The sequence below is a fragment of the Artemia franciscana genome, chromosome 9 (genome assembly GCF_032884065.1).
Source record: "Artemia franciscana chromosome 9, ASM3288406v1, whole genome shotgun sequence".
In the NCBI taxonomy this organism is placed as follows: Eukaryota; Metazoa; Arthropoda; class Branchiopoda; order Anostraca; family Artemiidae; genus Artemia; species Artemia franciscana.
Genome location: NC_088871.1, coordinates 17,325,414 through 17,341,710, shown reverse-complemented (window position 1 = coordinate 17,341,710; position 16,297 = coordinate 17,325,414). Strand labels below are relative to the sequence as shown.

The 16,297-nt window shown below is 37.9% G+C and overlaps 2 protein-coding genes and 1 non-coding gene across 3 annotated transcripts in view; all 3 read right to left on the bottom strand.

Annotated features, from left to right (window-relative positions):
- The window catches only part of LOC136031074 (uncharacterized), a 217,251-nt gene that overhangs the window by 118,873 nt on the left and 82,081 nt on the right, over window positions 1-16,297 (bottom strand). The gene's annotated exons all lie outside the window — the stretch shown is intronic.
- LOC136031532 (dmX-like protein 1) overlaps window positions 1-16,297 on the bottom strand; it is a 158,981-nt gene that overhangs the window by 93,301 nt on the left and 49,383 nt on the right. Inside the window, 1 exon segment of the mRNA XM_065711202.1 lies at window positions 6,544-6,684. Coding sequence (XP_065567274.1) covers window positions 6,544-6,684 — 141 coding nt within the window.
- On the bottom strand, window positions 9,560-9,630 carry Trnag-gcc (transfer RNA glycine (anticodon GCC)). Its single transcript has one exon. It is a non-coding gene; the product is annotated as a tRNA-Gly (tRNA).

The following is a 16,297-nucleotide window of genomic DNA, read 5'->3' as shown; positions in this document are numbered from 1 at the left end:
AGAAAATATACCACCTTTTAATAGCCGGGACAACGAATGCTGAGCGACAAATCTAGGAAGACAAGCAAATGCAGTTTCTGGAGACCTATTAAAAAGCTTATTTTTTGGGAGGAATTAAACCCGTATCAAGAGATTTTGTACAAGTAAAATGTTTCTCTTTGGTAAAAAAAAGAAGTTGCCTTTATAATAGTTCTGCATTTTGCATGTATTTTTTATTCTTATTGATTTTAAATTTTTCCCGGAAAAATTCCCAATCCCCCTCCCCAAAAAAATGTCTAAACACTTCCAAATAACAAATACTATGCATAAAAAGGTAAATTTTGTAACTTACAGCCTTTTCCCCAGAAACTGTGGGAGTTCGTTTGATCACCAAATGAATAGCTATTGGACGTTTAACTATACTGAACAAAATCACTATAAAGTATAGATCAGACGAGTTCGAAGGGGGGGGGAAGTTGGAGGGGGCTAGCTATCATCCAATCGCCAAAGCACTGAGCCCCACCCCCTAACTCTTCCAAAGAGAGCAGATCCAGTCCGGTTATGTCAATCACGTATCTACGACATTTATAAGTGTTTTCCAAGATTTCCAGTTTCCCCCTCCAGCCATCCCCAATGTCAACAGATCTGGTCGGGATTTAGAATAAGAGCTCTGAGACATGAGTTCCTTCTAAATATCAAATTTCGTTAAGATTCGGTCACCCGTTCTTAAGATGAAAATACCTAATTTTTCTAATTTTTCCAAATTAACAACCCCCAGCTCCCCCAAAGAGAACGGATCCGTTCCAATATGTCAATTTCGTATCTATAACTTGTGGTTATTCTTCCCTATCAGTTTACTCTCATTTTTTCTAATTTTTTAGAATTAACCCTCCCCCCTAACTGCCCCAAAGAGAAAAGATCCGTTCCGGTTATGTCAATCACGTATCTAGGACTTTTGCTTATTTTCCCCACCAAGTCTCATCCCCATCCCTCCACTCTAAGCGTTTTCCAAGATTTTAGCCCCCCCCCCCCACCGACTCCCCCCTATGTCACCAGATCCAATCGGGATCTCAAATAAGAGCTTTGAGACACGATATCCTTCCAAACATCAAATTTCATTAAGATCCGATCACTCCTTCGTAAGTTAAAAATACTTCATTCTTTCTAATTTTTCAGAATTAATCCTCCCCCCAGACCCCCAAAGAGAGTGGATCCGTTCCGGTTATGTCAATCACTTATCTTGGACTTGTGATTATTTTTTCCACCAAGTTTCATCCTGATCCCTCCACTCTAAGCGTTTTCCAAGATTTTAGGTCCGATCACTCCTTCGTAAGTAAAAAATAACTCATTTTTTCTAATTTTTCAGAAATAGCCCCCCCCCGCCCCCAACTCCCCCAAAGAGGGCAGATCCGGTCTAGTTATTTCAATCACATATCTAGGACTTGCTCTTATTTTTACCATCAAGTTTCATCTCGATCCCTCCACTCTAACGTTTTCCAAAATTTTAGCCCCTCTCTCAACTCCCACCAAAGTCACCAAGTCCGGTCGGGATTTAAAATAACAGCTCTGGGACAGGATATCCCTCCAAACATCGAATTTCATTAAGATCCCATCACCCCTTCGAAAGTTAAAAATAATTCTTTTTTTCTAATTTTTCAGAATTAACCCCCCCCCCAACTCCCCCAAAGAGGGCGGATCCGGTCTAGTTATGTCAATCACATATCTAGGACTTGTGCTTATTTTTCCCAAAATGTTTCATCTCGATCCCTCCACTCTAAGCGTTTTCCAAGATTTTGGGTGGGCCTCCCAACTCCCCCTAAAGTCACCAGGTCCAGTCGGGGTTTAAAATAAGAGCTCTGAGACAAGATCTCCTTCCAAACATCAAATTTCAATCAGATCCGATCACCCCTTCGTAAGTTAAAATTAACCCTTTATTCTAATTTTTCAGAATTAACCCCCCCCCCCAACTCCCCCAAAAAAAGAGTGGATTCGTTCCAGTTATATCAATTACGTATCTAGGACTTGTGTTGATTTTTTCCAACCAAGTTTCATCCCGATCCCTCCACTATAAGTGTTTTCTAAGATTTTAGGTCCCCCCACAACTCCCCCAAATGTCACCAGATCCGGTCGAGATTTCAAATAAGAACTCTGAGACACGATATCCTTCCAAACATCAGATTTCACTAAGATCCGATCACCCGTTTGTAAGTTGAAAATACCTCATTTTTTTCTGATTTTTCCGATTAAACTGGCCAATTTAATCTGGTCCGGTCCCTGATACGCCTGCTAAATTTCATCGTCCTAGCTTACCTAGAAGTGCCTAAAGTAGCAAAACCGGGACAGACAGACCGACAGAATTTGCGATCGGTATATGTCACTTGGTGAATACCAAGTACCATAAAAAATCGAAGTTTGATTTCCTCCAGCGGAATTGGTTAGCTGGACACACCAAGAATTAAGAAATGAATGAAAGAAATGAAAGGAAGAAAGAACGAGGAGGAAAGAAGTTTCAAGCTCATAGACTGCCATTCTATGGTGAAGTAATCGCTCGTTTTTTTTTGTGTTTACACAAGCGTTTCAGCATGGAAAATGAGCAAAGTGTATTCGATAATTTAAAACCGTTTTGCGAGTCTCAGTATCGACTGACCACTATTGAGCTATTGAAAATTTGTGGTTTGACTGTGAAATTTGATTGAAAAGAGAATAAAATTTTACACCCCCTGTATCGGCAAGGTTTTTAATCAAAGCAGGTAGCACTACACTGGACTCGCAAAGCTGCCAAATTGCACAGATGATTTTTCATTTCAGCAAATTTTCGAAGTTTTCCTGACAAGTCTGCAAGAACATCTAAGGGATTGCCCTTTCTTGAACTTAAAAAAGAATGAAGAATGACTACATTTCAAAAAGAAGAACAAGAATTGGCCACAAAAACTAAGAAAACGTAGGTATCGAATCCTGTTTAGTACAAGGAATTAAACCGTATTCTAAAACCACACATTATGCTCTTGCCACTTATCTTTATCCTGTCACTTTAACGTGTTAATGATAATCTTTAAATAGAGAGTTTCCAATATAATAATATGCATATAATTATTATTAGAGGAGCCGAGGGCCATATACATAAGTCGTCATTATATTCGTCTAACTACAAATGCATTAAAATCTGATCATAACACTATGTATCTCTAATTGCAATGCCAGTGCCTAACCTCTATTGCCTTCAACACAAAATTTACCACCATTAAATTGTTGATGTAAGAATACCAAGAAGTACCATAATCAAAATTTCATTCCAGCCCATTGGCACTAATCTGAGATGGCTAGCGAGACCTCGGAAGAAAATGGCCCAATACACCCTCCTCCGCATTGCAAAACGGGTAATTATTCTTTGCTTCTATACTTCCCCTAAATTTCTTAAAGTTGCTTCTCCCCCCCCCGATAGACCCTTTCCTCTCAATTGGATCCATATCCTTGTAAATTTAACCGGAATATTTGACTTCGAATAAACTTTCATTCTCTTCCCAGATCTAACTTGCCTATATAATACAAAATCTCGGATAGACGTTGGGGACGACCTGCATTTCGATTGACAAATGACTGGCCAACAAAGACGCTCTTTGAGAATCTGCCCTCCTTCATCCGCAAATCATGTCCCATCTCAAACTTCCTCTCATTACATCCCTAGAAAGTGGGATAGAACCACATTTTTCTTTATACATCAAAGTTTGAAATACGATCAGTCAGGTGGATACCTAAAAGAGTTCGGAGCCAATTGTGGAAAACACCCAAGGAATCCTCATCCGTCTAACCAAGCATCCATGTTTCAGAACCATACTTGACTACTGTCATTACTGTAGCTTTGAATATTCAAATCTTGGCTCCCAAACTTATCTTCCTGTTCTTTCAAACTTTTTAAATTGCAAAAAAAGCACCCTGGGCCTTGGTTATTCTACCTCAAACATCTTCATTGATTACAAAACTTGACAAAATTCCATGAGACGCCATAAGCTAGATAGCATTGACGTTATTTTCGACACTAGCACCGGGTTCCACTCTTGTAAGTTAAATTCATTCTTTGGATTATCTCATCTCTGGCAAAAACATAAATTCACAGCTGAACATTCCAACGGACTGGCAACTGAATAATTTTTTTTTTCAAAAATTTTTTTATTTCAAGCAATTTTATTTCTTGATATAAAAGAGTTCAAATCATCTAAAATAAAGCAGTTCAAATTGTATCTCTGGTTCAACATGCATATAATATCAACCTTCAATTCAAAATTGCTAATTATAGCCTCTAATGATAGTTTATGTGCCCTCTAATGATAGATTTATAATTAAATTTATTTGAGAGAATTTCTCTAGTCCCTAGAATAGGTCTTTCTCTCTGGGTATTTTCATTAGCGCCATCTTTTTTCTCAAGTAGACTGGCTCGCCATCTATACTTCCAAAATCATATAGTTGTTTTTTTCCTCCACTCATTAAGACGCTGATTTTTCCTCAGAACAAGACGAAGAGAGGAAAGAACCCTCCGGGAGCACCGCACTGTACCCACCGGAATTTAGCTACCCGTATATTTCGGGGAATAGGTGAGAGGGTCCTTACGCTTCGCTTGTTCCAGGGTGATTTCAGTAGCTTGAGTATTCATTCAGCGCTCGGCGCGCGCACTTGAGATAGACATTCTCGGATTTTTATTAACCTTTCCTACAGGCAGCGACTTGTGCTTGCAAGCGAACTGATAGCGGAATAGTGAAACAACAATATACACGATTTTTCTGAGAAATGGCTGGTGATCCATGTCCCAAATGTAAGAAAAATGTTACAAGAGCTCAAGGCGGAATTCAATGCCGTACCTGCACGAAGTGGTTCCATTTCTCCTGGGTATCTGTCACTCCTGCTCCAAGCAGAATGTAGCCCATCTGCAGCTACAAGTTAGGATAATGGCAGATCGCACGAAAACCATCAATCCAAATGAACAGGGACGATCAATTCCAAATTCTGGCGATCAAGCACTGTATTCCCATGTGGCACAAAATGGAGCAGTCGATTTTGGTGCAAGCCAACCACATACCAACCGCAGCCTACGCAATCAACCCAATCGAAACGCTTCTATTAGCTGAAAAGGAGAAAAAATTACGGGAAGAAAAGCGACGTAACTTGGTCTTAGCGGAAATTCCTGAGTCTGATAATCTTAATGTAATAGAGTCACAAGTAATCATTGAACTTTGCCGAAAGAACAGCTTAGGTGCCAACTTAAAAATCAAGGATTTTATTGAGACTAGGCGACTAGGAAGAACAAGAGAAAATGACAAACCAAGAAAGCTCTTTGATAAGCTCCAAGATGACGCTTCAACTTTAGAAAAACGAAACAGCATTGTGAAAAACAATAAATCTGGCAAGTAACGTAAGATTACATCACCCAAATGTCACGCAAATTTCCGTCACATCCCTAGTGTGCACCATTATTACGTAACACCCATGTGTGTGTCCCCCTCAGTTACAATCACGGATTCCCCGCTTGACTGGCGGACTCCAACAAGTCTCATTACGTACAAAGCACCTACATTTCTACATCTCTTCCATATTACACAACAACAAAAAGTAAACAAGCCCTATTACATAGCAACCAAGTTAACCCTCCTTATGACTTAGGTGTACTATACCGTTACATAGCAGTAACACCTGCTGGCTGTCGTCGGAATGGTGGGATATGGGTGTCATGGGAATGGTGGGATATGCCTGTCATAGGAATTGTGGAATTTGAATGTCATGGTAATGGAGGAATATGTGTGTTATGGAAATGGATGGATGTGTGTCATGAAATGGATTGACCCCTCATTACTGACATTCACTCTCATTATAAAGCTCTAGGATAACCAAATGAATAATCATATCAGTTTGTTCCAGCTTTAAATCAAAACTAACTACTTTAGCTTTTGACAAAGGTTCTATATTGGATAGAATGTCAAGGTGCTGGATTTTAGAGAGAAAAATCTCTCCATAACTTATTATCAAATTTTCATACCAGTGTTGGAGCAACTAAACCCAAGCACTTCAAATAGCTTTTCATTGGGGATGTCCCAGCGGCCCAAAACAATAAAAAAGGCTAGTTCCTCTACTAATTCAAGGTCATGGCAGATATTGTCTATTCTTTGTACAGAAAGCATCTGAATAGGGCTTTATAATAACAGCTATGGTTGCTGAATTAGACATGGTCTTTTTTTTACCAAATCAATGTTCTAAGATCTTACATCTTTTTACAGTTAACTTACTTCTTAGGCCGTTTTTTTGCCATTATTTTTCTTCCTTCTGATCAGTGGTCTAAAAACGTTCATGAAACTCTCATCAAAGTTCTCTCTTCAACATTCCAATAGAAGAATTTGTTTATTTTTGCTAGGATCAGTGAGCTGTAAGATCTCAGAACTTCGATTAAACAAAAAAGGATTATGAGATGAAAGAAGTAAGAGCTTATACGAAAGATCTTAGCCCTCTCACAAAAACAGGGCTATTAAGCATGCCCCTTTGCTAACTTACACGGGTTATTTTTCCATTATTTTATTTTACCTTTAAGCCACTGTTTACGCCTTGTAAGCGATTGTACTCGTGCTTCAAAGTCCTGTTTTTCTTCTTTCATAACCTGCTGAAGAGTTGGACGGTCAGATGCTGGTGTTGCAGTTCGATCGCGCTCCTCGTCAAAATCGTCACCTATCAAAATGGGGCAAAATTAGTACATAAAGCTCGTAAATACAGAAGAAAAGTACAATTACAAATTAAAAAAAATATAGGAACAACTAATTAAGAAAAAGAAAAGACAGACATTAAAAAAAGTATAAAAAATAAATAAAAGGTTCGATTACAAAACAAACTAAAATCCTTGGGGATCCAGTTGAAAGTAGTACTAGCATTAGCCCATTCTTCTTCTGCTATTACAAGAAACTCGTATCTGGATTAAAACACAAAATATAAGAAATATTTATTTTGTAAAAACTTTTACAACATAGTAGTTATGTTGTACAAGTACTTAAACTAATTGCAACAATTAGTTGAAAAAAACAAACATACAAACAAATACACGCTACAAAGAAAAAAAAACGTATTTTCATTCAAATCTCATTTAAAGACATTGCTATTCTTGGAAAATCTGAGGCATGATTCAAGATTGTCAGACTAGTTATACGGAAACAGACTATATATATATAAATATATTTATATATATATATATATATATATATATATATATATATATATATATATATATATATATATATATATTTATATATATATATATATATATGTATATATATATATATATATATATATATATATATATATATATATATATATATATATATATATATATATATATATATATATATATATATATATATTCACTATTATAGCTAGAGGCAGAATAATTCTGGTAAACTGATGAATAATTAATTACCGATGGTATTTTATATAAATAAATAAAAGAAAATATTCGGTAATTTAAAAAGATAACAGAAGCATGCAACTGAAATATCATATAGCTAAGGTAAGACATATTTAAGATCTTCACCTGTTTGAAAAGTCTAACGAATGAGACATATAAGAATAAACAGGTTCAAAAGCTTACTTTAGAGAATCTGGAAGAGGTTGATGAGCGAGTTGAGCGGTGAGCTCAGCTAGAAATACAATAAGGAAAATAGCAATTTACGGTAAGAAAAAACATATTGTTCTTGAAATGTCAAACTGAGAGAAAAAATATTTTAAATGAGATAAAACCTTGTAAAAGGAGAAACTTTAAGGAAAGAGGAGTTAGATTTTATATTGTTTTTTGTAGTGTTTCTTCTATTTTGCTGAAGACAACTACGGGTTATATAGACGAATAATTCGCTGAAATTTGTTTTGATCCCTCCCTTCGGAGTAAGTCTCCATTCCACTTCACTTTTTGTTTTGGCATAGTGAAAAGGAAGAATGGCGTTCCTCATTACTTTTAAATTTTTTATTCAGTATGTCTACCATTGTCTCTATTTCGTATGAGAAGTGACATAATCACAATTTTAGTAAGGTCTAAGGAAAAATATTATACCAGCTTTATGGGTTCACTTAACTGGATAAGCTAAAAAAGGATTAACTAAATAGATGTATTCATGCAAACCACACATTTGAAAAAAACAGCTAACTTTAATTTAAGCACATCAAAAACAGTCAACCCTTTAGGGATTAACTAGTCATGTAAATAGGGTTGAAGGATTAGAGCCTGTCAAACTTAGCCTCAATCCAAAATCTAAAATTATTTTTCAGATTTCCCACAATTTCTTATACTTGTAATTCCCCCAAGCGGTAAGTTTTTTTTTTTGTTTAACATTTACCCCACCCTAGACATAAATTCATATACACTCTTCTGCTTTTAATCTTTATAAATCATCATCCTTGTTTGTCGAGATGGGTGGCTGTAATTCTTCCAGATGGGGTTTACGGCTATGGCAATTCCAATGGTTCAATCCGGCACCATTTTGTGGGGTTTTAGGCTATTTTTCGAAATTCCCACAAATTTCCATTTGCAATGAACTTTTATCTTTCAGATTAATCGAGATAATTGCTATCATCTCTAAAATAGCTTCAAGCGGCAATTCTTCCTCACTTGACAGTTTATAAAAAAAGCACACATTTCCTTTCTTACGACATCTTCCACCTCATTTGAAGAAGACGTGCTTTTCGTTTCAGCCCCAGATGTGGTCGGCCGAAAAGAACGATCTTTGGCGATCTGTCTTTCTTCTTCCGCAAAACGTGTCCGAGCCATCCCAACCCTTATCTCATTATAAAACAGTTTGTGGTAACAAACTATAAATAAGGAGCGAATCGGCCCAATAGTAGCCGAAACTCTGAAAAACGGAATTTTGATAATAATAGATAACATCAAAATATTTTCCTCAAAGACATCTGATCAAAATTTTAAGATGGCCATTTCGATGCTTTTTGTAATGACACGACCCTTCATATTCCTTGGGGAAAGAGCTTAAAGTTACACATACTGTCCATTGTTCGAATATTTGTCCATACATTGTTCAATGTATTTGTCCATACTGTTCAAATATAGTATTTGCTATAAAGGGAATATGAAAGACATTTTTCGGAGTAGCTTTCTGTGCGGAGGGAGGGGATTTCAAACAGGGAGAGCTTTTTGTGGGTTCAAAATTTTTTGGGGGAATGGTGGTTTTCTGGGTTAAATATAATACGGGGGAGGGAGTTCTTGGGCTGATCAGAAATTTAATCTAAAAGTTTGAGTTTTTAAATCTTAATCAACCTTAATCTATTTCTATTAATTTTAGTAAATCTTGACCAAATCTAAATTGACTCTGATTCTTACCTACAAAACCTATGTATGCATTTAGTATTTGCTTTAATTGAAGCCTGAATTATGTCTTCAGAACCTAAGCTCCCTCCCTCCCCCCCCGTAAAAAATTCTATTAACACCCGCAGATACGTCATTTTGACAACCTGGTACATCCATCTTTCCCCAAACATAAAGAATTATCTAAATCATCTATATGGTGCTAGAAGAGAAGAATGTAACTAGACCTCATGTAAACAAAAATGCATCGACCGGGAATCGAACCCGGGCCGCCCGCGTGGCAGGCGAGCATTCTACCACTGAACCATCGATGCTTGTCTAGAATGAAACAGAAAAGTAGTTGCAATAATGTCCAACTGGCAACTGCATCCTCCAGACTCAAGTTTACCACCCCAGACCTAAGTTTGGGTAAAATTTTAGTTTACCGACTTTTACATTGGAAAAGGGTCAGGTTAGAAAAATGAAACTTTTAGTTGTGAATACAGCGCCAAAACTTACTTTAGGAAGGTATTGCCAAGCTTCTATGTTAAACCTTTTCTGATTTCTAAGTCTTAGAAATTTGCCGACTTGACAAGTCTATACCTATTGGAATTTTGACAGAAAGATATTTTTATCTTAAATTTCAGTTATCCGTTTCTTTTTCTATGTCTTTGGTTCTAAATATACAATTTTTTTGTTATTTGAGTAGAATTTTAAGCCACATCAATGTTGTTGTTTTTTTTTCAAAATTTAGGAAATGTATTTGAATATCTTCAAAACCTTATAAACTGGGATTGAGCAAAGTTGAGAAGCTGAAAAGATTTTTAAAGGTCAATACTAACCCCAATTGGAATTATTGAAAAACACTTACTCAAAATTATTGCAGTTAATTATTTGCTTTTTGTGCTTCAGAGCTCAATAAGCTTAAGTTTTTCCTTTTACTGACAGGAAATTTTTTGAATACTTATCGATAAGTATAAGCTAACAATACTTTTGGTTACTTTCAAAGGTCCTGCGGGTTTGCATGATTTCTTTTTCTTTTCTTTTTTTTCTTTTTTTGAAGAAATTCATTGTGATATACAAATCACGTTCAATGACGAAAAATAATTACGCTTGTTCAGTAAGTTATTGCAATCATAGCCAGCACTAGGGTTGGTGAAATGGGGCAACCACTCTAGGTCCAGTGGCGTTTCTAGGCCTGGGCAGGGGGGCCTAGAATCGCCCAGTTTTTCTGACATTTGACATTAAATTCCTTTACTTTTACATTTTGTCGCTCCCGTAATATACCTCACCCCCCCTTCGATTAAAATGCCTACAACCGCTACTGCCAAGGCCCCATGCTTGCTGAGGCTTCGAGCGCAGCCCTCTTAGTATCGTGATATAACATAGGGCCTAGTTCGTGACCCAGTGAGTTTCTGGTCAAAATTACAATTAAATTCCATTAGTGACAGGCATTCAGGTATGAATACCAAACATTTGGTTAATTTTTGAGCCAAAGATGAACTTCAGAAAATTTTTGATTGTCACACAGGCTTATGATATAAAGTCTCTTCATCGCCACAATAACAAATGGAACAATAAGTTTTATTAATTCTACATAAAAATGAATTTAATTTACAGTGACCAGCAACAGTTTGTGTCAGTCTATAATTAGGAGAAGTTTTTGCAACTTGAAGAAGACCATTATGATCAGTAAAAAACTGGAAGGTCCAGGCCTTAACAGCTTGGCAGAACATTTTATACCATCTCATATATAGGTTTATGCGTAAAGTTTTCCGAATTTCATTTATAGTATTAGAGGAAGAAAGGGAATTACCGAATACATAATTTTCTTCCCCAAGCCTTTGATATCTGGGCAGAAATCTCTGTCCAGATCCACCATCTGGTCTTAGAATTGGCCCAAGGTACTTTTTTCATCCCAATCTATTTAAAGCCTCCCTTTTTAAATCCTCCTAAGAAGTTTTAGTTTCTCTTCATTCTTTCCTTGTGACCTCCTCCCACCCAATTCGGGACAACCTGTTTTTCTTTTGGCCCCGGATGGTTGGTCAAAAAGGACGGCCTTTGGCAATCTCTCATCCTTCATTCATAGAATGTGCCCAAGCCATCTCAACTTTTATCTCATTATAGTCCTAGAAATTGGGACAGACTCACATTTTTCATACAGCTTATTATTTGAATTGCAGTCGGCCAGACAGATACTTTAAAATATCCGTGGATAATTCCTCTGGAAAACATCTAAGAAATTATCATAATCAATCATAATAAGTTCATACAAGAATCTAGTTGAATAGTTCTAGAATCTATAATCTAGGTCAGGACTCTAAAGCTAGACCTAGGATCTAATAATAGTTCTAAAATCTAGAATCTATAATTGTCTGTAGAATCTAGTAGAATAAGAGGCTAGTATATAAGAAAAGTTCCTATAATTATCATAATAAGAAGTTATCATAATTAGTATTTTTTTAAGTAAAATTGCCTACTAATATAATAGTATTAGTATTATCGTTATCATTAATATATCTATAGTAATACAATTTTTATTAGTAGCATTGTAGCAGTCGTCACTTAACATTGGGCATTCCTAATAGTCAGGGCGCCAAATTCTGTATCGTGCACCCACCCATGCCGAAAGGTACAAAAATGCTGAGGACGGATCCTAGGGTAGTCGACCTATGCTGAAAACGAAAATCGTAGGGCGCATGTTCGCCGTTGGGCGTTTCTGAGATATAGGCCAAAAACGCCAAATTTAGCCTATAAATAAGTGTGACGATTCAGGATTTTTTTTTTTTTTTTTGCGAGTTATGGGTTCAGAAATCCGGCGTAATGTTATACCAATCGAAAGAAGAGATCTAGATCTATAACAATATGATTTTTAAATTAAAAAAAAAAACTTTTTTTCTCTATTTACTGCAGTTTCAAAATAAGTGCTGTAAAATTCGACAAATATCACAAAGAAAGGCTAAAAACTCGAAATGTCTTCAAGGTAACAAACATTTTTTTCATATTCAAAAGGAAAGTTCATTCAATTCCGTACAATTTGAGCTAAAAAGAAATATAAACTATTTTTATTTTTAAAAGGTCTGCGATTTTCTTTTGTAGTGTCAGTGAAATGATCACTAGCCGTATCGTGAAAAGGGACGTATTTTTTTTTTTTTTTCGTCAAAGGGTGGGAATACTTCAAACTTCCTAACTGTTTAAAATGTTTAACTTTTACTTAAAAATAAAATAGGTTTAAAAAAATGTTGACTAAAAAAATGTTTTCTTTAGAATGGACGAATATGTTTTCTGGTGTACTACGGCGTCTGCAATTACCTTTTTGGGGACCTGATTTGCCACTGATACGACTGAGCTATTTACTACATGAAAGAATTCTGCTTCACAGATGGATTCAGTCGGCGTACTGGAGTTGTGTTACTCGGCCTGCCCGTAAAATTGGGTAATAAAACTTTCAAAAATATTCCTCATTTTCTTCTTCCGAGAATTCAGATGGAGCAATGTCAAACTCCCTGCATTCTCTCCTCGTTCCGCGGCAGGAGCATAAGCTGCAGCATCCTTTCATTTTTTCGCAGCTTCAGTCTTTCCTGTATCTTCCACTTTTGCATCTGCAGTAAGCTTCCAGGCTTGATGCTTCTTTACAGCTTGAGACGACCGCATCTATTCCCCCTTCAGCAATCTTCCATCCATGGAGGAGTGGACCTGGAATGATCGGCCGAGCCTGTACTGATGACAAGATTATCCATGTAGCGATATGGCTCTTCGTATGCATAGCTCGAAGGTGTCGTCAGAAGGTGGCAGTCTTCTTACATCTTGTTTCTGTCACCAAATGTAAGCCCTTACACTGGCCAGTGAATTGAATCCGGCCCGTCTACCGTACATTTCAATGACCAGGGATTTCGATAGATCGTAAACTTCTCTAAACGCGTCGACTGAAAGCTTCCCTTCTGCATCCTTGATCCGCTCCGTCACAGACACCATTTTTGAGGCAAAAGTTGGAGACGCCGTGATGTTTAAGAAAGAAGCTTTCCCGACTCCGAAGAAAAAGTTCGTTGTGTCACACCCTGACAGACAGTGCACGAACGGTAACATAACCTGCTCCTCTTTGGATAAGTGGACTCCATCCGCCAGCTCGTGTACTGGGATAATGTACGTCGGGAACTCCAAGAAAAGTTCGCTCAGTCCTTCAGCTTGAAGCTCTTCAAAAAAATGAACACAGGCTACTGCCACGTCTGTGTCGTTAGCATGCACAACGATGCTACAAGCGTAACGGCTAGCGTACTTGGCATGTGTGATAAGGCATTGGTCAGCCTCTTCGTGGCTGGAGGACAAACATTCCTCGTAGTCACAGTGTTCTGGTAAAGTTGGACTGCAGCCACGCTTGACCAGAGACACTTTGAATCTCTCCTTGAACCCATCTGAGGAACAAGGTTGAGTGCGTTCGGAAGCTGATCACCCATCTGCTCCCAGGTTTCATACAAAATTTCGAGGATCCGGATTTTAGACGCTGAGCTTGCAAGTACGGCATCCCATTCTTCAATCGTGCTAAGAGCGGAAATCTGGAGGTTTTTCTCTTTCCCTCGTCGGAGTCTGCACGCTGATTTCAAGGAAATCGACTCTCCGGTGTCCATGGGCTTCCCAAACAGCCCGTCGTACCGATCTGCGACAATGTGGACTTCAGGAATACCCACTGGAAGATTATTCAGCAACGATAGAAGCAATCTTTCCGCGAAGGATTTGACTGTTTCAAACCTGGCAGGCCGATATGACCTTATCTTGGACATTAGATCAATCATGTGTACTGTAGCTGTTGTTGTTTCTTAGGATTTTAAAGTCGCCGGCCAAGCTGCAAGTCCTTCTTTTTTTCTTAGCCAGTTCAACACCACAGCTTTGTTCCCCGTCCTCATTTTCCAGCCAGAGGATGTCTTGGTTGATGCGGAAGATGTTCAAAAATGGATAGAGGGAAAGGAAGAATCTCTTTTGTGAGGATCTTTGCAACTGCTTTCTCCTTTTCTTCGCCGTAGCTCAACTGAGCATTAATGATTCTCTTCAAGGCTGTTACTTCAGAGCTCAGGAGATCGGTTCTAGGGACATCCTTCACTTTCTGAGTTTTTCTCTCTGAAGGGAAAGTTCGGAGTGCAACCTTTTTCAAATCGTCCTTCCTGTTGCACAGAAAGTCCTCAACCACCTCTTTTCCTTTTGTGCCTACCCAAGTGATATCAGAAACAATCTTCTCATCGTCCACAGCTTCTGACGTCACAATATTCACTAGGTCGAAGTCCACTCTGCTGAACGGATTGCCACATGTAGGGAAAATGTCTCGAACTCTCGCGAAAGTTGTAATCACGTCGTCGTCGAATGATTGTCTTTGTGATGTTTCAATGTGTCTGTGAATACGTTGACTACTTGCAGGAAACCATTGCTGATGGCAGCGGAAATCAGTAAGGTAAGAATCCAAGCTTCAGTCTGTCTCTCATCCATTTGTTCTTCTATTATTCCGGCCGTCGTCTTTGCATCCTTGTTCACTGTACATTTCAGTATCTGATCGGACAAGGTGGCCGTGAACCTGGTGTGCGTTCTCTTCAATGCGAAGTATCCTTTCATGAACTTCCTGTGTACATCAGGAAAGGTTTGTGGTAAACTTCGCATGTCTGATAGGTACTGTATGAGACATCTTGATACTGAGGATGGTCAGCCGCCGCCAAGTGTGACAACATCCGAGCAGTTGCTGTCAAATGAGACTCCCAGTCACAGTCTCGTTCAGCATGAACGAATTGCATCGCCATTTCAAGTATTTCCAAAAACTGCCGCCAGAAAGCAAACGTGGGCGACGCACTTCGCAAGGTGTCGAAGGCATTCATTATGGGAGCCAAAGTGATTAAGGTATCGTTTGCCTCCTGAAGTGCAGTTCGCGCGTTAGCACCGTTTGCCAATGAAGTCTTGAATAACTCAATGGCACTACCCAGCTGGTCCAGACAGGATAAGTCTTCCTGTGCTTTGCGTCAGATTTTGCTTCAAATCAGTATTTGCGTCAGAATCACATGTTTAATCAACCCGAAGTAACAGTTTTTTTTTTTTTTTTTATCTTGGCCTACCTGACTCACTTTTCTTTTTCACCTTCTGCTTATCAATTTCTTCTGCTTAGCGTATCAAACAACTTCCCGCTAGGTAGCAGGCTGCTAAACAAAATTCCTATTATCGGGTACACTCGCTAAAAAAAGTTGCAGACCCCCAGACGCAATAATTTAAACTTTTTTTCTTAGCTCAATGTGTTCGGAATTTAACGGGCTTTCTTTTTTAATATAAAAAAAAAAATACTTTATCTTGAAAAAATTTCGAGTTTTTAGCTTTTCTGTTAGAAATTCTTTAACAAAAATCTGATTTTTTTGAAACTGCAGTAAAAAGTGTACTATTTTTTTTAATTTTTTTTTTTTTTTTACAAACAAAATCATATTCGTGTAGCCCCAAGTCTCTTCTTTCTACTGATGTAAGAGTACGCTGGATTTGACTAATCTTATCTGTAAAAAAAAAATTAGAATCATCGAACCCCATTATAGGCCAAATTTGGTGGTTTTGGCCTATATCTCAGAAACGCCCCAACGGCGAACATGCGCCCTACGATATTCGTTTTCAGCATGGTCGACTACCATGAGACCCACCCTTAACATTGTTGTACCTTCCGGCATGGGTACTAATCGAAATAAACGAGATACAGAATCTGGCGCTCTGACTATAATACAATAATTTAATTATTGAAGTACTATGGTGTGAGTTACTCTTTACTTACAGTTTGTCGAAGGGTTTGATGAGCAGTGACATTTCAAGAACCCTATTTTGAGAGAAACTAAGACAAGGAGCAATACGTGATCAGTGACATACAGAAGAAATCCACGCGGGAAATCTCAAGCGGCAGAATTTGATGAAGGAGGCAGGAACATACACGGGAGTGAAAGGGGGACTTCGAAGGCCTCGGCCTTATCCAAGTCTTGATTTATCTTGAATTCACGA